General features: G+C 47.6%; 2 protein-coding genes across 2 annotated transcripts; both read left to right on the top strand.

The window, feature by feature from the left end:
• The first annotated feature begins 2457 nt into the window (after positions 1–2457).
• Positions 2458–3021, top strand: FERD3L (Fer3 like bHLH transcription factor). Its single transcript, XM_058833307.1, has one exon. It carries the CDS (start codon positions 2458–2460, stop codon positions 3019–3021), a length of 564 nt encoding a protein of 187 aa, XP_058689290.1.
• Positions 3022–20431: 17410 nt separating this feature from the next.
• TWIST1 (twist family bHLH transcription factor 1) lies at positions 20432–22843 on the top strand. The gene is made up of 2 exons (XM_058832215.1): positions 20432–21449; positions 22128–22843. The coding sequence occupies exon 1, from the start codon at positions 20837–20839 to the stop codon at positions 21404–21406; it is 570 nt and encodes a 189-aa protein (XP_058688198.1). The 5' UTR covers positions 20432–20836; the 3' UTR covers positions 21407–21449; positions 22128–22843.
• The last annotated feature ends 602 nt before the right edge of the window (positions 22844–23445 follow it).

The raw sequence follows: 23445 nt of genomic DNA, 5'->3' as shown, positions 1-23445 counted from the left end.
AGGATTCCCCTTGGTAACAAGTCTTCATTTTCTGCAAGGACCTCCCAGTCCTGTTGTAGTTCTGTCTTTATTGCTTCCTTTAAGAAGCATTAATATTTTTTATGGCTTATGTTGTATTATTTTGTGATCCATTACTATCTAGAAAAGCTCTTCTTCCCTTTATGTTCTTTCCATATAAACCTCTTCCATCTCTGCTTGTCTTTGTGTCTTGTGTCCTGCAAAAATCTGCAACTAGAGAAGTGAGTAAGAGCTTCTTTATGAAGATACCTTGGTGAAGGGCAGGTCTGTCCTCTACTGAATTCCAATTTCCTACAGGACAGTAAATTCATGTGAAGTTTGACATAGAGGTGATGAGTTAATATTTTTCCATTATTTTATTTCACTAGCTGAAGTAGTTGCATTTCCACAATATTTGTGAGTTCTGTAGCGACATATCTTTCCTACCATTTGGCTTTAATTTATACCTCCATGTCTTAAGATGAAATACTTGACATCTCAACTAAAAGGAGCCCAAATAAGTCGTGATCCTTTGTGGGTCAGTCATAAATATATATCTGATCTTTCTTCCACCGAGTGTCTTTATATAACACTTAACAATTAAAGTTTTTCAACTTACTTTTGGATGCTCTCTAGGCAGCACCTCTCTCAACAGATGTTTTACAGTTCCTCCTTGCCTCGTTGCTTCATTCACCAGGTGTTTTATTGAACCATATTAGTTACAAATAAGCAAGTTCTTGCTCGCTAAGAGCCCTCTTAGCCCTGCTAAGACTAAAGGCAGTAGTTCTCTATGTACCCTGCCTCCGGCGGGCTGCCGGGGCAGCCGCGGTGCCGCCCATCGCTCGCCGCAGCCGCGGCGGTGGTGGCGGCGCCACAGGACGGGGACAGCTTGCTTGTGGCCCCGGAGCAGGGGGTGCTGGCCATGTCCCCCTGCGCTACCTGCAGCGCTGCGGGCTCCGGCCGCCCCTCTCTGGAGCTGTCCAGCGTAGCTGAGCTGCCGCGCACCTTGCGCAGCCCCGCCCGGCCGCGCCGCCCGGACAGACGGACGGAAAGCGACTCCCGCTGCATCTTTCCCACCGAAGGGGATGCGGAGTTCACTCGCTGAGTTGTCAATGGTGGCAAATCCCGGTACTCGGCGGGATATGTTTGCCGTCCTGTAGGCAAACAGGAAGTGTTTTCGAGGAGAGGGATCCTTCGGCCGCCCCCATCCACCTCCTTTGATCTCAGGGGTTTTGAAATCCCCTTAGAAATTAGACACTAATTAGCTCCAAAGAGAGAGTGGCAACAATGCATGACAAAGGAGAAGATTAGGTTTGAAGAAGGCAGCTCAGGAGTGATGGGCAGTCGCTCCTGAGAGAGCTGTGTGTACAAATCCTGTGCCAAAGAAAACCGATCGGATTCGACCTCGGTGTAGCTGACACTGCCAGGGATTGCCAGGGCCGGGCTGTTTATTTATCTATGGCGCGGGAGGGTGAAGACACAGCTCCTCTTCCAGTCTCCCAAGACAAAAGCAAAACAATCCGCAGCGTCTGTCCTCAAGGAAACCTTGATCAAAGAAAGGTATTCAGCGGTGTCGGGTGTGTGGGTGGGTGTGTTTATGTGCATCTCACCGTATTTTGGGGCATGTGTCCAGCGCTATCAGTGCGTGCGCTCAAGTTGATTCCTCTGTGCTCTGCCGGTGACTGGGATGGCTCTACCAAAGGTGTGACCGCTGCCCTCAGTAGGACCTGCTTATTCTCCCACGGGCAGGAGGAAGGAGTTTCGAAACAAGTGCTATGAGATTGCCTGAACCGAAAAGAGCTTTACGAAGCAGCCTTTTACTGGAAAGACATTTGACCCTGATTGAAGGGGATTTAGGGGAATGGAGAGACGATTCCAACAGTTACTACTGGGAATGCAATATCGGGTCCCCTACAATGCTTACTTAGGCTAATGGAGGTCCTGTCATTCAGTTCCCATTGCGCTGGGATACAGGGTAAACATTCCCCGGTGACCCTCTGCATGCAGGTCCCCTCTTCAGAACATCATTAAAAGCATACATGCAGTTGCCTGACATCAATTGTCAGGCTGGCTCCCAGGGTTCAGAGATCCCGACAGAAAGCAGGAAAACAAGCCCAGTGGAGACCCGTCTCTGCTGCTGGGGGCTTTAAGGAGGTTGAAAATCGTTTGGTTGCGGGTGTGTAAGAAGAGACAAAAGTGCTCAGCAGGTAAGAGCGGAGGGTTTTGCCAAGAAGGAACTGTCCTTGATCGCTGTGACAGGATTGACTCGCTGGGGACTCCTCTCTCGGGAGCGTCCACGCGTCCCCGAGGGGATTGCCTGTCTCCTCTCATCAGCATCACGGCGAGAAATTTTACAGCCGCTCTTTCTAGTCCTGCTAATCCTGTTACCCGGGGGGTTATAAATATTAACGTCGCTGGGGCTGGGGATGGGGCACCAAAATAAGCCCTCTCTGAAGTAAGATGTCAGCCAGCCTTTTCCCAGCCCACCAGAGCCCGGGGCTACTGGATGAGCTGCACGGCAGAGTCCCGCAAGTGCCCTGCCCGGAGGGGCTGCTGGGCACCTCGGTGCTGGATTTCGTGGCCGATCTTTCCCTGGGCAACCCCCAGAGAGCCCCTGGGGCCAGGGAGGGTCTGGGGCTCTGCGAGGTCACCGCCGGGCCTCCTTTCGGGGACAGAGTCCTATCGCTTCGGGAAGGGATGGCCCGGGGTTTGCCCCTGGCTGCTTTCGGAAATGGAGATCCCGAAGACGAAGAGGAGGAAGAGGAAAGGATGCGCAGCGCTTCCCTCCTGGACAGACCTAGGAGAAAACGGGTCATCACCTACGCCCAGCGCCAGGCTGCCAACATACGGGAGAGGAAAAGGATGTTCAACCTCAACGAGGCGTTTGATCAGCTCAGGAAGAAGGTGCCCACCTTCGCCTACGAGAAGAGGCTTTCTCGGATAGAGACCCTGCGCCTGGCCATAGTGTACATCTCCTTCATGACTGAGCTCCTGGACGGATGCAGCAGACAGGAGGCGAGCTAGGAAGCTCCCAGGCCCGGCGGGATGCGGCTGGGGCAGGGCATCGCCCGCGGCAGCGAGCAGGTGGCCTCGGCGCCTCCCTCCTGGGGCAGCGGAGCCGCGGCTCCTGCCTCGGCTTCTCACACCGCAGCCAGGACCGTGTAGGTGTGGGATGCAAAACCAGGAGTGTTCGGAGAAGCGTGTGCTGAGATCGAGAGGAGCTGGGGACAAGATGGATGGAGAGGCTCAGTGTGTTGCAGATTTGTTAATATTTATAATTTTTGTAAACGGAAGGGGGTGGGGGGATAAAGGTTGGAGGCCCTTTGGTTTGTGTTATATTGCCTGCTTGCTTTAATATCTTTCTAATTTGTTGCTTTGGAGAACGATTGGGCCGGGGCAGTGGAGCCCTTCCAACGTACGGAACGGGTTTCCAGCGTGTTCCGTTCCTGCCCAGCTGCCTGCCAGGGAAATCTCGGCCTGAGCATTTTAACCCAGCGCTTTCTGCCTTTTAAAAAATAAACAACAACTCCCTTTCCTTTGAAATCCTGTCTGCCAAGTCCACGCCGTGTGTCACGGGGCCAGGGAAGCCGAACATCTGGACACAACCGTTTGTTGTCACGGGTTTTTTTTTCCCGGGAACGGCTCTGTCCTTGCGTGTGGGCGGCCAGCGCCGTCGCTCGCCCCGGGCGGGAGCTGGAGCTGGAGCGGGAGCGCCCGGCCCGGCCCGGCCCGGCGGGGCGAGGCGCGGCTGGCAGGGATGCCCCGCAGCCTTCCCGGCACCGGCGGGGCCCGCCTGGGAAGTCGTCTGCGCCCTCCTGAGAGACAGACTTGTGAGTTTGTGGGCTTTGGTTTTGGGGACGTCCAGCGGAGATGTTTTCTCTCTCCCGGCATACACACATATACACACAGACCACGTTTCATCTCTGCAAGGAATAAAAATGATGCAATACATTCTGAAAAGCCGGAGCGGGAGGAAAGGGGAAATCCCGAGGCGGGCATACCTCGGGGGAGAGTATAGAGTCCACCCCGGGATGTCTGTCTAGCGTTACCCACTGACGCCTTGGCAGTACCTCTGAACAGGGGCGATGTGCCGGGAGAGCGGCAGCGGCGAGAGGGAGCCCAGGGTCTCCCCTGAAGCCTCTCCGACCCATCTTGATGTGCCTCTGCCCTCCCTTCCCGCTCTCCTCCCCACTTTTCTCTGCTGCTGGCACCTTCCTTTGCTGCTGCTGGGGAAGACCTGGATTTCTCTCCCCCCTCGCAGCGGACGGGCAGCAGCCAGCCTGCTCAGAGCCCGGTCCACTCGCACTGAACTGCCCGTTCAGGACAGCGGTGCTGCTTGGCTTCATGGGACAGCTTTTATCTCCATTACGGAAAATTAGCGTGATATTAGTAAAATCAAGATTTACCCTGGATTCGCGCTAGTATAGCTAGGATCCTCTGTCGTATTTCTTCTGTCGTGTTTTGTCAGCTCTGTGATGATTCTTCTTTTTCTCATTCTATTCACTTTATTATCGCGAGAGAGTTAATATCCTGTATTAATACTCTAATATTTATTCTCTTTTCACTTGTTTCCTCGGTTTCTTTTTCTACTTGTTTTTGTTGACCTCCCTGACACCACACATTGCATCTGCTCTCCATTTGTCAAATGCTTTTTTTCCAAGAGGCAGTTGGATAGTTAGTGCAGCTGGATCCTTTCTAGGAACTGGGGGGTTTCATCTCCTCAGATTGTTTTGTGTTGTTTTGGAGTTTGTTTTTTTTCTTTTTTCTTTTTTTTCTTTTTTTGTCCTAAAAATAAAACAAGGAAAGGAACTGCGAATGAACAATATTCCAAAATCAACAATTGTTCACATAACCCAATCTCATTTTAGTTACCATCATCTCATGAAAAATGACGAAGACAAATTCTTCAAGGACAATGAAATATGCAATTTAATATTCACTTCTTACCACTAGTTCTCCATGGTCTCTCACAGTATGGTTATATAACTTTTCATAATTTTTCTTGCTCATGTCATTGGATAAAATTAGAACTCTATAGCACATAGAGTCTTAAGTTAGGAGATTCATAATATAAACATGTCTGTAACACATAATTCAAAAATTATTGGTTTTTTGCTTCTTGGTTTAATAACAAAACACTGGAATTTGTTCAAGATCGAAGTTTTTTTCATATTTATGTTAGAGACTAGAGAAAAGCAGAAAGAACATGTTACATTTTATTTTTAAACACAAATGGATCTTGCATTATGAATTCTGATTTCTAATGGATCACTGGAAATTTTGCAGCAATATAAACAGTACTAACATGAGCCACTGATACCAAAAACATTAGAAATTAAAAATGCAGTTGAGGTATAAGCCAATAAACAAAATATGTTAACAGCACAGAAAAAATACCAAGACATATTTTGAGCTGCCCCTGGGCCACCCATTGATTTATACAACCTGAGAACCTGATGAAATGTGCTTTTTTATTTGTTTGTTTCATGCTTTTCCAAAACTCTTGAAGATTTACCCAAAAAAGCAGTCTAAATGCAATTTTTTCCAAGGAACTAGTGTTGAAACTAAAGCATGTCCTTACACCTGTGAGGAGCTCAGTGAAACAGCAAGATGCTATACTGACCTATCCTCGGCCCCTGTGGACATGTCAAAATCCTGGAAGTTTAGTCTGGTGAGAATATAAACCAATTATGAACATTGCAGGCAAGCTTCTTGCTGGAGTGCAATCCCATCTCACTGAGATAACCAAACTGTGGGATCCTTTCCTCTAATCCTTGTCTCAGTCCAAGGTAGGTGCATCCTAATCTGTGGAGTCAGTACAGCCCAGCAGCCTGTCAGGCTTGGGAAGACAGTGAAAGCCCAAGCCTAAGAGAGTGCAGAAGGGCTGCTGACTTCAGCAAGGCTTGGATTTCACCCACTGGAGTGAGCAGCCTTCCCTTTGCTCAGAATCCCTGCTGTCACCGAGGCTGAGTCCAGTTCCTCCCCAAATCACAATGCCATTATCACTGCATTAAGAACAAAAACTGACAGTGTCAATTACTTCTGGGAAAAGATAATAAGGGGCTTTTTAAAGCCTTGGAGCCCATTTTTAGACCCTGGTCTGAGGCTGGTTTGTTTATGTTCTCTTTGGCCACTGAAGACTGACTTTTGGTAGAAATTTGAGTTCCCTTGAAGCTATCATGTTACAATTAGTATTCAGATATGTAAACCAAAAAAATAAGACTAAATGAAATCATATTTGAGAGATATTTTGTAGCTTTCGAGGAGAAGTATAAATAATCAAATGATTTTGCAATCTCCAGTTAGATTGATCTTGTTTTACAGCTGCTAAACCTGAAAGGAGGTTTAAGGAAACTAGTGCTGGAAACAGAACAAAATATTATGATAGCACTGCAAACTTCTGCATCCACTCTCTGATCAGCTACTCTGGCCCCATGATTGGTGTTTATTATCGCATTTGTCAACGTTTCCATTATAAACACTCAAGTGTGGAGGGTTTATAACTCAGCTATAAAAATTCCCTCTAGGATGAAACTTGATAAGTGAAGTCTTAGTCCAACAATCCTTTTTTTTTTTTTTTTCTGTTTTACAAACTTTAAAGTAAATTAGTTTTTGAAGTCATGGAGGTACTAAGCAAAAGTAATGGAAAAGTGGCTTTGATTTCTTTTTCAGATCGGTGGTTCTTCTCAAAGAGAATTTCTATATGACCCTATTATTAACTTGGACTTTTAGTTTTTTGGGGGACTTTTTTTTTATTAAAAATAGCTGAAATACTGAAACTTAAAATGTGGTTGCTGTGCATGCTGAGTCCCTGTTTTCACAGGAATTTGTTGTTTTACTGGGCTTGAATGCTACTAATTTGAAACAATGACAGACAAGCTTTTCCTAGCAATGCAAGAGAATAGTTACAGGGATGGATAGGTGTGCTGGTTATGCTCTTTTTGTAGCACAGTAAATTGGTGCTTTTTCTAAAAACTTGCTAAATATAATCAGTTCAGCTTATTAGCTCTTCAACTCTGCTCAAAAATTGCTTGTTTCAGATAATGAGATGAACATTTGTCACAGCAATATATTCAGAATAAAAGAATTTACTGAATAAAAATATTCAATTGAAATTGCCTAGAATTTTAGCTTTTTAAGAAGTGCAGCTCAGATATTATTTTTTAAATTTTGTTTCATCCAAATTTTGCTTTTCTCCTCCTCTATCCTAGTTTCAGTGATTACCTTTTTTCTGGCTGGCACTGAAGTTTAAGCCTTTGGATTTTTCAAGGCTACTACTCTGCTGACCACCAGCTACACTCCAGCTCAGTGGTCCTTACATACCCAAAATTCCTGTTTCTTCAAAGAAGTCAAAATAGGGGAGTAATTCTGTTATCTTTACTTTTGTAGTATAGTTTTCCACATTAATATAAACTTATAAAGACTGCAACATACTCAAATTGCTGTGTGAATTATATTATCTTAGTGTGTTTTTTGCTGCTCTCGAAGGCTTGAGTGCCACAACAGTGGCACAGACCACGTCCTTCCATGCTGAGGCATTTTAAATGGTTCCCACACAGAGTTGTTGCATTGCAGAAGGACAGGTTTCACTATTGTCATCCATGACTTTATTTCATGCAAATAATCAAGCATACTGGGATTCTATGGCTGTTTATGTTTTTTGTCATGCCTCTGCCATAACTTCAAAAAGAGAGATAAAGAGTATCCTGTTGGTTTAACTGTCTCTCCTTAGGTCTGAAAGCAGGAGAAAGATGATAATTTCCCTATGAGTTCCAGTCCCATCTTCTCTTGCTCCAAGCCTTACAGGGGATCAAGGACAAGTATTTTATGATTCTCTACATAGCAAAGGGGAAATCTGTGAGCAGAGTCTTCAACATAAACACATGCACTGAGAGAAGAAGTTAATTCAGATGTTGCTATTTCTTTTTATTTCTAGCATTGTTTAATTACTATGCAGTCTTTAACCTTGTTGAGGATTCCAGCTTTTGAAACCTACAGTTATCAGAGGGAAGAGTGGTAGCTACAGAACAAAGGATACAGGAATAAACATACTACAGCAACCACCATTACTGCTTGAACTTTTCAGTTTCATGTGGGATACATGTTGGCTCTGATCTTGCTAAAAGGTAGTTTAACAAAGAGTTTCAAAGCAAGCAATGATTTATGATTGTTCATTATTTTGTGTGGCCAAGATGAGATATCATATAACGATCCTGATGTTACTGCAGAAACAAAAGTTGTGACCTGAAGCCATAGCCATTATTTTGGTGTTTGATGGTGAAATGGAGGTGTGCAGCTCCACCAGTCCTTTTCTCTTCAGCTGTGAGTAGTGATTACAGTGAAATTCTTGCTCATAACCAGTGTTTCTGGGAAACCATATTACACTTTACAGTGCCCTGGGCTTCCTACTCAGGCTCTTAGGGGCTTGGCAGGGCTGCTTCCATATGGAAATGTGTGTAAAGAAGGCATTGAGCCTTGCTCCCGGAGCCCTGCAGTGGGAAGGGGCCATGCTCTTTCCAAGGGGTGTTTCCAAGGGTTAACATCTGCACCCTAAAAAATATACCAAGAGACTAGAAATATAAAGAAAAGTTTCACTAAACAGAAACTTTTGCAAGTGTAAAGGAAGACTCAACAAAGCCTTGGCACCCTGCTCCAACCCTAGACCTGGTGGCTCTTCGAATTTGCCTTTTAACCCTCCACTGCTCTGCTCCCCTCCCTCCTGGCAAACAGAAGGCCCTTATACTACAAAGAATGTCTCCTTTAGAAGGCATATGTTTGGGAAAAGAATGCAAAACCTGATAGAGCTAGATCCAGCTACAGCTCAGCAGATTTCATGTTGCAAGTGTGCTATATTTTCTATTAAAGCTGGCGCCAGCGATCACTTTCTGCCATTCAGTCCACTTCGTGTGGTTGTATATTTTCTTAATGAGGATCTGAAATCAGCCTCTTTCACTTAGCTGACAGTCTGCCAGAATTATGCCATCTTTCCAAATGCAGAGATCATATGATCCATCTGTTGTCTGCAGCCATGCAGGGGAAACATTTTCCAAAGAGAAATGTGGGTTGGTCCCAAAAGTATGCAATTATCCAGATGCTGAAGTGTTTCAGATGTTTCAAGGTGTTCTTGGGCCTGGTCTTGGGCATTGAAGCTCCTATGAAGTCTTTTAGAATAATGTACATAACTAAGTCATTTAGCTGCCAGGAAATTTTCAGAGTACAGGCGTAATTTTTAAATTATTTTTAAATAACTTTGAGCTGAATCAGATATTTAGGCCTCAGCAACATCATCTGGGGACATTTGTGAGTACTTACAATTTTAAGTAGTTCACGTTTTTGTTGTTAATATTAGCATATATGATATAAAATATAAAGAGCATTAAGTGAATATGCAGAAAGATGTTTTAATCTATTTTTATAATTATTTAATTATATGCTAGAATACTGCAGTAACTCTGCAACATGATTGACTCTCGTAACTCTGCAAACTACCAGATGCAAAAGAAGTCGTAGGATGATGAATAATAGCAATGGAGGGGAAAAAGGGAAAAGATGATTGAGAGACTGTAAAACGAAGGGCTATCTCAGATCTTTCTCTGCCATACTTGAAGGCGTGTGGAATTCATTTCATATTTCATCTGACTCTGTTTAAATTTTCTTTGCAGATATCTTGAATGTTGCCAAATATGATTAAACTGACAGTTTAGACCCTCATCAGGTGCCACCTCCTTGACATACAGAACCCAAATTTTAATCATGAGCAAATGGAACTTTCTCTGAAGTACTGATAACTGTGCTCGAACTACTAAACCAGTCCTTGGTAAGATGGACTTTAAGTCCTATAGCTGCAAACACCTTTACCAGCCCCAAGGTATTAAATTTGGAAACATCCACCCATTCATTGCTTTTTTCTGTCAGCTGTACTTGGGCTGACAACAGCATGAGTCAGTTCTCACTATGTTTCAGACATCCAGGAAAAGAAAGACTCCAGCATCCCCTCTCAGATCACAACTGCCGTACCTATGGACTGAACCTCATTATGGTGAGGAACTTCTATGATGTTAAGAAAGAGCATGGGGTTTGCCCTTGGAGAGAAATAAGTTCTACCAAAGCTATAATGAGAACACACAGCATTCATCATATTTTAAAAATTTAAAATGTGCAGGCATATCTTCTGAAACATGTAAACGGAACCAAACCCAAAAAATCCCCAAACAAACAAACCAAAACAAAACCAGGTAAATTTCTCATCTTGTTTTTGAGAGTAGTAGATACATGAATCTTCAGCATACCATTGGCCAAATTATTTGAAGGATCCATTGACTGGAGAGCATTTTTGTGTATAAGACCAGTGGTTTTTGCCTTCAGACTGGAAAGACATGATAGATACCCGAGAAGAGCACCACAAAGGTAAAGTTCTAATGACATTCACTTCAACCCTGCTTCCCCTTGAAGAACATAGTTTTTGTGAAGCTATGGGTCATTAGAAATATTTCTTGTGAGGGCTTCTGAATCAGTTCCATAGCACATAAACACCAAATATCACCCCAAAGATGCAGTGTGACCTCAGAGATGAAAAGAGAAGACTTTATGCCCAAACTATTTTCTTTTGCTGAAAGCATCCAGTGACACATTTTTGAACGACAGAAAGTCTACACAGGTTGGTAATGATCACCTTGCCATAGCATGGTGGAAATGTTGGTGACACCATGAAGGTTCCTTAGTGAAAACCTAGGGAAAACACAAACCTATATTTGCTGTGGTTTCTTTCCACTCCATGTATAATGCTGCTACTGCCTGCATGGTGTTGCTCTCCTGTGTCTGTATTGCAAATGGGGTGGTGCTTATCTGCATCATTTGTGGTGCCACAACTGTTACTGGGGAGCTGCTAATTCATTCCCTTCAGTTTTGATGTCCTTACAGTAGCACCTATTCCAGCATGGATTTCACAGGCCATTTTCAAATGCTCTTGAGCAAAGTTTAATGGCAGAATTTTATCATATAATATTTTGCTAACTTCTATGATTTAAGGAGCAGCAGAAATCCCTTTTTCCTCAATGAGCAGTTTGGGAGGGATATGAGCAGAGAAATGCAATGCCTCCCATTCCCATAACCACAAGGAGTGAAAAAGCATCTTCTACCTCTTTGTAGCAGTTTAACTTGTTTCTGATGCACATTAGATCTGTGGGAATGTGAAGGGCTGCTTCTCCCAGTAACAGCTGAGTGACTGTATTGCCTTCTTTCTTCCTGTCTATATGCCTTTGGGTTGGCCCCTTACCCTTAATGTGAGCAATTATGAAGTGCTTCCTATCATACATCTGATTTAGCATTAAGAACTTAATTTCCCAACAGTGCGTCTAATCTTTAAAGATGGTTATTTTTCTTCTTTTTTGGATGAAATTTCCTACCCACAGTGAATTCTGTGAGGAAATAGTAGGACTTAGACAGTTAACCTGCCAGCTACACTAACAAATCAGATAGTTTGACATCTAGACCAGACTATTAGTTCCTGCAATGAACTGACAACATGAAACCACAGATGGAAGGATTTGGTGTTGCAAAATCTTACCTGCCAAATTGGAGGCTACGTTGTCCTCTCGGAAGAAACAGCCCATTCTGGGATGCATCTTCAAGAAGGAGAATGTGGCAGCTGTTTTGCTTTTTACAGCAGCATGACACAGTGTTATAGGAAAGAAAATACAGAGAGTTATCTTAGTTGATTGAAATTAAGCCAAATGACAGTGTGCCATACCACAGCCACTCAATTACATACGTTGAATGTAGATAAAGTTGTAGTTACCCATAATGGACTTTGGCCAAAAGACAACATCATGAATCTTTCCAAGACACTAAAGGATTTTCACTGACCAAAACTTTAACATGTTGGCAGATAACTGCTAGGTTGAAGGCCATTTGGGGATAACAAAAATAGATCACAAATGTCACTGTAGATAGCATATGGCTGTAAGCCACTGAAATATAATTGATCAAACTTCTATCTGTTTGGAAGGAATGATGACCATTTTACTGTCAAATAACCCAGATTCAGCAAAAATTCCTTCAGACATTCAAATTACTCAAATCTCTGATAGAGTGATTATGAGGAAGCAGTGCAGTAAGCTCTGTGAGTCTATAGCTTGTTTTAATACTGGTTTCTTTTTTATTAAAAGGAATGCTCTAAACATTATGCATTCTTGTAGAGAAAAGGATTACCCACTGAACTATAAAGCTCATTTTTTTGAGCTAAAGCCCTCGCTACATTCCACTGAACATCCTCTACCTTCAAATTAATTACAGCATCTGCTGTTGCCAAGAGAGTCATTAGTCCTATTGCAAAGTGTGAAAAACAAAGCCTAACATTAGATCAGACAATAGAAAATGTCTTAAGTTGCTCACATGTGAAGTCAGACATAAACCTGAACATATTTTACTCAGAAAAGTATTTTGGAATTAAGTCTCTGCTTTGACTTTGAAAATCTGGGTCATATCTTACTGCTTAGGATCCAGTCCATATAGGCCCTACTGAGCTCAAAGCATCCTTACACTTACTAAGTCAGCAACAACATTCCTACTACGCAGAAAAATGTGGATGTTTTGGAGACTAAAAATTAATTACAACCTTACTGAAAAGGATTATAGTTTTAATAATGAAAAATTCCACAAGATCAGCTAAATATTAGAGAACAATGACTGATGCTTTACTCCAAAGGCAGCCTTTCTTACATATCTCTTATACTCTTAGGCTGGACCCATTATAATTTTCATTTTATTTAAAGTTTAATTGACCCTTTGTAAGACTTGATCCAAAGGCCACTGAACAGTCTCCTTGACATCAAAGGATTTTGGACAAAGTCCTTAATGAATGTAAGCACAAATGTTCTAAAAGGAGAAACAAATATTTCTCTGCTTCTGACATGAACTATTTTTAGTGCTGCAAGGTCAGATAGTAGATTTTGGTATGAGAATGTTTGATATAGATACTTTTCAAGGCAGAAGCAGTACAGTATTTTGCATAAATACAAGTACAGATGTTTGTTTGAAGGTCAGAGTTCATAAATAGTCAAGTATGTACACAGATATGTGAACGGTGAATGTGTGCTAATTTAATTTAACATATCAGTAAATTACTACCTCTTTGGAAAATTGCCTTTGGAATTTGGTAACCAAGATTTGTGCTCTAGATCAGCTTCATTGTTGACCTACTGTATAATTTTTGGTCAGAAAATAAAGCCAGGACATGGACTTATGGACAGATCAGCCCTCTGTGAACAAGCTAACCTAATCATCATCCTATATTCTGGAGGAAGGAAAGTGAGATGGGGGCTGTAAAACGAGGACTAATGATGGATAGCAGATCTTTAGGCATCATAGCTGATAGCCCATAGCATAAAACAATTATAATCTCCCCAAGAAGAAAGGAATATGTAAATTTTGCTCCATGCCAACTGCCTTTTCTGAAAGGAAATACAACCTGGCAGAGATGGAAATAAACCCTTGCTCCCTCAAAAGTTTTCCTACTTCTAAGTAGGTGTCCTTGAAAGTAAGTTAAGAATGATATGAATGTTCATTTCTGTGAACCTTTCCCCTACAGGCTCACCTCCTCTGCATGGTAACATTCAACCCATGTGGTCTGTGGCCACGAGGAGAAGGTGGATGGGTTCCAACTTGGAGACCTGGCATTCAATTAGCCTACCAATAAAAAACATAAAAAACCCCAAAAAAAACCACAAAAAAAACCCAGAAAAAACCCACCAACATTTCTTTTGCCCAGGAAAGCATATGTATAGTTGGGATGACCTTCCATGCTCTTTCCCTCACACCAGAATTTGCTGCCTGCTTCAGATGTAAAAAACAGCCTATTATCCTGTCTATTGAATTTCTGTGTTCATTTCTGAGTTATGGTTGTTCTCATATGACCTCTTTTCATTTTCATCTGCGATATTCCAACAGCACCTGAAACCCTAAGGGAGACCACATATAGTAGGAAGCATGGGAGGGGGAGTGTATTTTTCCTAGGGTTGCAGACATGGCTAACAGAGAGAAATCTCACTTCTATGCTGAAATCCTGGCTCTACAGCTCTAATTCTAACTGCTCAAGCTGCAGGGAATTTGAGTCCACCCATAGGAAGAAGGCTTTATTGAATGCTTTATCCATCACCGCTGTTGGAGGTGCACCCTGCCCCAGGCTGGAAGAAAAAAGCAGAATTTGTGGCTGAAAGGGCCTGAAGTTTAATGGAGTTTCTGTAGGCCAAGTGTACTGAGAGGCTGAATACATAGATTTGAGTAATGCATGAGAGAAGGAAGAATACAAGAAAAAGATACATATTTATACAGTGCATGAAAGATGGAAGAGATGGAAAGGGAAAAAAAACAAAGGAGCTGAAATAGCCAATAAGCTCCATTATTAATAAAAATAACTGTTATCCCCTGGAGTGTAGATAAGATTGTTTTACTAAGTGGTCTTTTCAGATTTAGATGTGAAACCACATAAACAAGACCCAGAGCCATAATTAGGGGCAGAACTCCACCACAGCATTAGATATGTTGATTTCTTGTGATGGGAAGGACTGGTCTTGTCTCAGATACACGAGAGGATACCACTCAAGCTTCCACCAAGGTACTTAGGATCTGCTTAAACAGCCCCATCCACGACCACAAATTATTTCTGGAGCTGAATAAAAGATTTTATATAAAAACGCGTGTTGAAAATAATCTCAGATGTGAATTTATTGGGAGACCTGTCTCCTGTGTGGGACTGCTAGTTTGCCAGTAGGATATAGGGGTTTCTGGGCCTCGCACAGAATCGAGCGCTGGGAGGGGAGGATGGATACAGGAGATGCGGGGGGCGCAGCGCTCTCTGCCGCCGGCCCAGAGGAGGGAATGATGGGCGGCAGCACCGGCCGCGCACTGGGGACACTGGGAACACTGGGAATAACTCTGTCACATCCTTTCGTGGCAGCAAACTGCTAGGACTCTTACATGAACGGCCGCATGACAACGACCTTAAAAGCTAAATAAAAATCATTGTAGCGATGTTGACGATAAAACTGACTCGTCAGAGGAACTCCGCGTTATCCGTATTCCAGAACTTCCAAAAGAAGCGAGTGTCCAAGCGCCGGCACTGGAAGCCCACCCGTGGGAAGTGTCCGTATGTCCGTGGGGGATCGGTGTGCCGGACCTCTCCCCAGGACCCAGCACGGCTTCCCCCGGGTGGGCAGCGTGGGGCCACCTCAGCGAGGAAAAACCCTCGGGGCTCGCTGAAACACGAGTGAACAGAGCCGGGAGCGGGCGGGCAGCGCCTCAGGGCCCCGAAACTCGGCTGACCCCGCCTGACGGGGCTCTGGTCAAGGCGGGAGCGAGTCACCCGGGAGCCGCGGCGGGGCCTGCGGGGAATCGTGCCCTCCGGTGGCCGCAGGCTGCACAGCCCTGCCCGGCCCCGCACAGCCCTGCCCGGCCCCGCACAGCCCTGCCCGGCCCCGCACAGCCCTGCCCGGCACAGCCCTGCCCGGCACAGCCCTGCCCGGCACAGCCCGGCCCCGCACAGCCCTGCCCTGCCCCGCACAGCCCTGCCCCGCACAGCCCTGCCCGGTCCCACACAGCCCTGCCCCGCACAGCCCTGCCCTGCCCCGCACAGCCCTGCCCCGCACAGCCCTGCCCGGTCCCATACAGCCCTGCCCGGCACAGCCCGGCCCCGCACAGCCCTGCCCCGCACAGCCCTGCCCGGCACAGCCCGGCCCCGCACAGCCCTGCCCCGCACAGCCCTGCCCCGCACAGCCCTGCCCGGTCCCACACAGCCCGGCCCGGCCCCGCACTGCCCTGTCCCACACAGCCCGGCCCCGCACAGCCCTGCCCTGTCCCACACAGCCCTGCCCCGCACAGCCCTGCCCGGTCCCATACAGCCCGGCCCCGCACAGCCCGGCCCGCAGCTCCAGCCCTGCCGAGGAGCCGAGCCGAGCCGCACCGCTCCCACCCACGCCGGGCCCAGGTAGAGAGGATGAATGACAGGAGATACTTGTCAGCTTTCCCGCGTCCTTGGTTGTATGAGCTACAGTGGTGATAGGAAGGAAAAAAGAGCTGGAAGAAGACAAGAAACGTGTCCTGCTCCCATGCCCTTTATTCTGCACTTTTGCTGTCACTGAGCAGAAAGTTGTACCAGGGCATACTGAGAGTTCTCAGCCTGTTTCCCGGTGTGCTTTCTACACGGAGCAAATTACAGCATGAACGCCAGTGGGGAAAGTTGCTAGGTGCTCTCTCGTCTCTTTTCAAGGATATGGCCCTGACCAGGCTTTCACCTAGAATCCATAGGAATTAAAATACCTGGCTACAGAAACAAGTAGGGAAACTTCAATTGATTTCAGTGGTCTTTGCAGCATAAAGATAAAACACCCAATTGAAGGCTTTGGCATCAAAAACAAGCAGGCAGGCAAGTTGCCTCTAGGCATGCATGCATGTAACACATTGCTCAATATTCCAAGAAATCATGAGCAGTGAGAGTTTTACCACAGTGAACAGCCTTTGTGATCTAAATTACATGTGTATGTGCTTGCTGTATGGGGGGAAAAAGAACAGTCTTATTGCAATTCAACCGTAATTTGTGTGCATGCACAATGTGTATAGCACATTGATGAGGGGCAACATTGTAGTTGCAACCACCAGATCTTGAGCACATTAGTGCTTAAACTTCCGCACTGATTTATAAACAGGCAGACAAAAGTGAGTCATTCATTCATTCTTAGAAATCAAGGAAAGAATCAACCTTTTGACCTATTCCCCTGAAAAGCTGTGATGTTTCTGCCTGGCTAAGGCAGATATTGCTTTTCCCGTCCTGCAAGTGTCTCAACAATTCATGGGTGCCTACAGTAGGGCTGGTATAAAGCTAGGGAGATCCTTTACAGATATCTCACTGTGATCCACCATGACTATGATGATTGATGATCATCACAGACCAACTTACTCCTCATTTCTTCCTCCCAGGAGTTTGTAATTTACTTTGCTCTGTGTTCAATAGATTACATACCTGTAATCTAGATTTACCAGTGCTTTGTACTTTTCTGCACAGGTGACAAAATGCTGGAGTGCTCTGTGTCCCGTGAGTGTTCCATGTAAGAGTTCATCCCACAACACATATTTTCCTGAGCTGAGTCCCAGGGAAACTTACAGGAATGGACCTGGAAATATTTCTAGAAAGGCCCTTGATCTGTTTGCAGTTTTTCTTGCTGCCACCAAAGAGTGAAACGGTTGAAATTCTGCCTAAGGAGCCAGGAGAGTTCTTACCCAAGCCATACCTATGCATAGAGAAAAACAGGACTTGCTACCCTTTGTCCCATGCTCTAAAGTGGTCTGCAGAAGTACCTTAGTGGCTTAATGGACGTTCAAAACAGATGGTTTAACACTGCATAACTAAAACACAATTATTACTTTAGTGTGAAACACAAAGGCTTCACCTCAATCCCCATCAAAACTGTAGATTTCAAAATAAACCAGAATTTAATTGATTTTCTTTAATCCCTGCACAGACTTCACTTCCCTTCCCTCCTGACATATATATGTATTCACACTGCAAAAGATCAACAGTCCATGCATGCACACACAAACACATCCTCACATATAAACACAGCAATATGTCTTTCTCTCTCACACAGGCTCCCAGACATGACTCTCTGACACCTCCACCCTCCTCCCAACACATCTCCACACACTCCAGCCCTAGGCAGGGTTGTTGCCTGCCAGCAGGCCTGGGGATCTAAGCAGGCTCCCACACACAGCCAGCCCAGCCCAAGTCCCTGGGGACAGATTGTTGCCACCACAGCTCATCTGGCCCTTGCTCTCCTGTGTGGGTCTTGACAGTAACATCATGGGCTGCTCCTGAACCCATAATTTGTGAGTCAGAGATAAAACAAAAGCCATAATGAAGATGATGGGGGGGGGGGGGGCGAGGGGGGAGGGTTGTACAGTCCTGGTTCATACACCAGTGTGCACATCACAGGTAGAACCACATGAGTACTCTTGGTTGCTTTTGCTGCAGTTCACCCAAAGAGTAGCTGACACTAAGTCCAGCCATCTGCTAAGGTCAACTACTCCCCTCTCCCAACTCCATCCCTACATTTCTCCATGTTTTCTATTTTTACAAACCATGTAATACTACTTCTCCACCTGTCCTTGACTCCTCCATACACCCTGCTCTGCCTACCCTCCTCCTGCCCCATGACGAGCAGGTGATGTCCTGCATCCCATTCAAAGGTCAGGTTACCCAGACAAGTCGTGCATCCTGCCAAATCAGCTCAGGTGGTGCTGCCCCTCCCTCCTTTCAGACAGCATCCTGTTCCCAGCAAGGTAATTGCTATCCAGGTTTGGTTTTGCTCTGTTATGGGAGGGAAGGGAAGGAAGGGAAGGAAGGGAAGGAAGGGAAGGAAGGGAAGGAAGGGAAGGAAGGGAAGGAAGGGAAGGAAGGGAAGGAAGGAAGGAAGGAAGGAAGGAAGGAAGGAAGGAAGGAAGGAAGGAAGGAAGGAAGGAAGGAAGGAAGGAAGGAAGGAAGGAAGGAAGGAAGGAAGGAAGGAAGGAAGGAAGGAAGGAAGGAAGGAAGGAAGGAAGGAAGGAAGGAAGGAAGGAAGGAAGGCCTCTAGAGCCACCTACAGATCCTCATCACTACTGTTTCAAACATTTCTTATGCAATGACGCTGCTCAAAACCCCAGATGAGCAGTGAGGCTCTGTGTTCGGAGAAAATTATTGGTGAGAGGGAGGTGAAAGGAGATCCAGCTCTTCTTACCTTGGAATCAGCAGCTGCTACCAACACAAGGGAACCCCTGAAGGTCTCTGGACCAGCCATGGTGTTAAGTTGAGTGAAGAGGCCTGTGATCGCAGAAGACAGCAGGGACAAGCCGAAAGCCGGGAAAGCTGTACAGGCTTACTGTGGGTCTGTGTGCCGATGTGCCTTCCCGTGCCGGCTAAGGCGGTCCCTACTTCCTCTCCGATCCTGTTTCCAGCTGTTTCCCAAAAGAGAAGGTTTTGGGCAGACTGCTATGTGGTCGCACCCCGGGCTGGAAACCCGAGAAGGAGAGCTCGCCGAGAGGGGCAGCGAACGGAGAAGCGCCGGGACAGCTCCCGCGGCGGCGGGTGCCGACGGGGGATGCGGCGGGGCCAGGGCCAGCGGCCGTAGCCGGGCGGCTGCCCCTCGGCGCCGGCCGAGCAGGGTCCTGGCCCCGGGCAGCTCCCGGGATGAGACACCTCTGCCCGGAGGAAAGGGAGTCAGTCCTCAGGCAGAGGAGAGAGACGACTCTGTTCCCCGGTGAAGATGACAGCGCTCTTCCAGAAGCCTTGTCTTATTTCACACCTGGAATTTATCGCTCCTCTGCCATTCCGTTCTCCCTGTCCGCCCTCACACCTCAAACAAGCCGGGGAGCCTCTGCGTTGCCGGCGCTGCCCGCTCCGCCCCGCGCCCCGCCGTGCCCGTCCCCAGGCCGGCAGCGGCGAGCGCGTCGGCACGCAGGGAGCAGAGAGAGCTTCGCCCCGTTTACTGATGGGTGGCAATTTCTAGCTTTCCCTCCCAGGCGCTCCCCGTTTGAATCTGAGCTGTTGTTAAAAAGACACACCACCTGCTCCGTGCTGCCAGCGAGCGGGGAAGGAGGCACAAAGGCGGGGGATGGGAAGAAATAGCTTTGGCTGCAGACATAGAAGAGAAATTAAAATAAATAATCTCTTTTCCCAGGAAGTGCCGGACTCGGGCGCCTTGTGGGAGGACGGACTGAAGTGAGTGGTCAGCACACTCAGAGTGTGGGCAAAGAGGGTCTGTACACCCTTCCGTTTCCCGGTGTGCCAGGTTGGAGACGCGAATCCTCCTGGGTTTCTCTTAAGAAGAGCTCAAGGACTGGTGCTTATGCATGTATGAAGCAAAGCCTGGTTTCCCCGCTGCTTCCACCTCTGCGGATGGCTTTCTCCGAGCGCAGTCCTCCAGCCTGGCAGGACGAGACTGTGCCACCCCCCCATCTCCAGCCCAGATATGTGCGACTCCCTCGGCAAGTCAGACGCCGGGGCGCTCAGTGATTGGGAGTGCAGCGTGCGCTAAAGTGGGTCAAAATTAAGATGTGCCTGGATGCTGCCCAGTGGGTAATTTCCCTTTCCTCCTCGCTGCGAGCTGTGCCTGACGCGGAGGGGGAAGCCCGAGAGATGCGGGATTTCCGCGGCCGCTCGGGGCGGTCGCCCCCAGCACAGGCACGAAGCGGCTCGCTGACCCCTCCGGAGGGGCGCACGGGGTGCTGGGCACCCCCTGAATCCCCGGGCCGGCCCCTCAGCAGCACCCGAAAGCCGAGCGCTAACCGAAGGAGTGTGAGAGAGAAACCACGGAGAGGGAAACCGAGAAAGAGGTTGGAGTAAGGATATATGTGCGTGCGTGTGGGGAAGCCAGATCACTTGTGAATGGCTTGAAAAAAATAATTGGGGGAGGGCGTGGAGGGGGGGAAGCGGAAACTTTCCTATAAAACTCAGCAAAAGTCCCTCCTCTCCACGTCAGGCCAATGACACTGCTGCCCCCAAACTTTCCGCCAGCAGGAGCTATAAGAACCTCCAAGTCTTCAACTTTCTCCCAATCCCAGACACCTCGAAGGGGCTCCAAGGAGGGATCGGGAGGGATATTTTTTTTTGGTTGGCCTTTTTATTTTTTTCCTCTTGGATCCTGATGCCATCCCCCCTCCCCCCAAAGTGAGGTCCTCCCTCCTTCCTTCCCTCCTCCTTCTCCTCGCAGGCCAGCGAAGCAGCCGATCAAGGGGGAGCTGGCGGGTTAGGTGCCCCCCTCTTCTCCCTGCCCTCCCCCCCCTCCCGGCCCGCTTCTCGCGTCTCCCCCCAGAGATGATGCAGCAGGACGAGTCAAACTCGCCAGTCTCCCCCGCCGACGACAGCTTGAGCAACAGCGAAGAGGAGCCGGACCGGCAGCAGCTGCCCAACAACAAGAGAGGGGGGCGCAAGCGCCGCTCCAGCCGCCGCAGCGCCGGCGGCGCCGTCGGGGCCGCGGACGAGCCCTGCAGCCCGGCCCAAGGCAAGCGGGGCAAGAAGTGCGGGGCGGGCGGGGGCGGCGGGGGCGGCGGAAGCAGCAGCGGCGGCGGCAGCCCCCAGTCCTACGAGGAGCTGCAGACCCAGCGGGTCATGGCCAACGTGCGGGAGCGGCAGCGCACGCAGTCGCTGAACGAAGCCTTCGCCGCCCTGCGGAAGATCATCCCCACGCTGCCCTCGGACAAGCTGAGCAAGATCCAGACCCTCAAGCTGGCGGCCAGGTACATCGACTTCCTCTACCAGGTCTTACAGAGCGACGAGCTGGACTCCAAGATGGCAAGCTGCAGCTATGTGGCCCACGAGCGGCTCAGCTACGCCTTCTCGGTGTGGAGAATGGAGGGCGCCTGGTCCATGTCCGCATCCCACTAGCAGGCGGCGTCCCCCACCCGCATCCCCCCGGCAGGAGCCCTAGGTAAGACAGGGACCCCGAAAGCGGCGGGAAGAAAGCGGGGAGGGAGGCGAGAGGCCGCGGGCTGCGCCGTGAGCCGGACACGCGTGGCCGTGGGGCGAGAGGGCCCGCACCCCGCCCGGAGGGGCCTGGCTTGCCGGGGCGGCAGGAGAGCGGGGCGGCTGGAGATGCCTCCCCCGCTCCGGCGTGTCCCTCCTCCTGCGCGGCCCGAGGTGCGGCCCGGGCCCCGCGGGGCCCACGCGTGGCCGGGCGCTGCCGGCGGGCTGGGCTGCGGGAGGGAGGCGGCGGCGGTGCGGGTGTGCCCCAGCCAGATGGGGCCGGCCTGAGATCACTTCTTCACCAAACGCTGCGGAGCCAGCAGGGCTGCTGGGATGGCTCCTGCTGCTGGGATGACTCCGGCTGCCGCCGCCGCTGCTGCTCATATTTTGAAGTGAATCCATGTCCTCCCGTTGTGCTGCCCGATGAGGGCTTCCTACCGCCCCGGCAGTCCCCTTCCTCGGCTCTGACAACACGGTCCGCCGGGCTGGGGTGTCACACGGTCAGCGCACGGCCCCCACGGCGAGTTCTCCCTTCTCCATTCCTGTCCGATACGGGTGTTTCCAGAGACAGTGAGGTGTAGGTAGATGTTTGTGTAACTTTCGTTTCAGTAACGAGTTTTCCGCCCTTTCTGGGTTTTTGCAGATGACATTGCTCCCACAGAAGGAGAGAATGGACAATCTAGAGACTCTGAAGTTGGATACGATTTTTTTTGATCTTGTCTAACAAAAAATGTACCAAGGATTTCTTGGAAATTAGAAGAGTAATATCCAAATTCAAAGCAGGGCGTGGGGAGCACTTAAGGAAAGAGAAAGAGAGAAAGGCTTTGGACAGTGACTACCCTCTGGGCGTCGGTACAATCCACACATCTCTGCATTCTGATAGAAGTCTGAATCGTTCGATTTTTTTTTTTTTTTTTAATTTTGACGAAGAATGTTGGAATTGAACTTTTTTTTTTTATTTGCCCTTTTTTTTTTTTTTTGCATGCATGCATTCCCAAGAGGTCGTGCCTATGAGCCACTGATGAAAGGAAATACATTATTGTGGACTTTCTTCGTTCTTGAATGAAACCAAGCAGCCAACCAAAAATATCCCTGTAGAGATGAAAACCCTTTTTTTTTCTTTTTTTTCTTTTTTTTTTTTTTTTTTTAGGGGGGAATAAACTGGGCTTAAGCTGTTATATACCCGGTTCCTAACTTTTTTATTATTATTATTTTTCCTCTGAGAAAAAAATAAACATTTTATTTATTTATTGATGACCCATGTTAAAATGCAAATAGATCCGGTGTCTAAATGCATTCCTATTTTTATGATTGTTTTGTAAATATCTTTGTATATTATTTTTCTGCAATAAATAAATATGACTGAAATTTTAATAACCTTAAAGTTTGGTCTCTCTGAGAACTCAGGGTTAGAACTGTAGATAAATACCTGCTTGTTGAGCTGTAAAGACACCCAAGAGAGAGGGGGCACTAGTATAAACAAACCAGGCGAAAAACGCAAATAAACTAGCTACTGACAGACACAGGCTCGTTATTTATTGAGACAGCTTTATGATTCTGTGCTGAATCTCACTGCATCTGCAGAAGAAGGTATTGTCTCTTCTCTCTTTCTCTCTCTCTCCCCCTTTTATCTTCACGCCAGGCACGGCGGAGTTGAGCGGGGAGCGGAGTTTTAATGCCCAGCTCTACCCCTGCCTTCGTGTTTTGCCCCCAGATGTGAGGCAGGAGCGGGGCCCGTTCCCCAGAGCCCGGCGCAGGTACTCTTGCTGATATCCCTGAGGAAGTGGCATCGGTTTTAAACAGGGATTCGTCCATCCAGAGGCAAAGTCAAAGAAAGTGAGATTGAAATAGGGAAGTGTCTAGCGAGTGGGGTTTTACGGTGGAACTGATGTTTGACTGCTCTGTTCTCTAGGGTTTTATATAATATATATACTAGCGGTCACATCTTCGTTGTGCAAAGC

This window comes from Poecile atricapillus, chromosome 2 (genome assembly GCF_030490865.1).
Source record: "Poecile atricapillus isolate bPoeAtr1 chromosome 2, bPoeAtr1.hap1, whole genome shotgun sequence".
In the NCBI taxonomy this organism is placed as follows: domain Eukaryota; kingdom Metazoa; phylum Chordata; class Aves; order Passeriformes; family Paridae; genus Poecile; species Poecile atricapillus.
Note: the sequence above shows the minus strand (reverse complement) of the source record. Positions and strands in the feature narration are given on the sequence as shown.

Excerpts from the sequence above, each read along its gene's own strand:
- FERD3L (XM_058833307.1), top strand. The coding sequence starts at position 2,458 with ATGTCAGCCAGCCTTTTCCCAGCCCACCAGAGCCCGGGGCTACTGGAT.
- TWIST1 (XM_058832215.1), top strand. The coding sequence starts at position 20,837 with ATGATGCAGCAGGACGAGTCAAACTCGCCAGTCTCCCCCGCCGACGAC.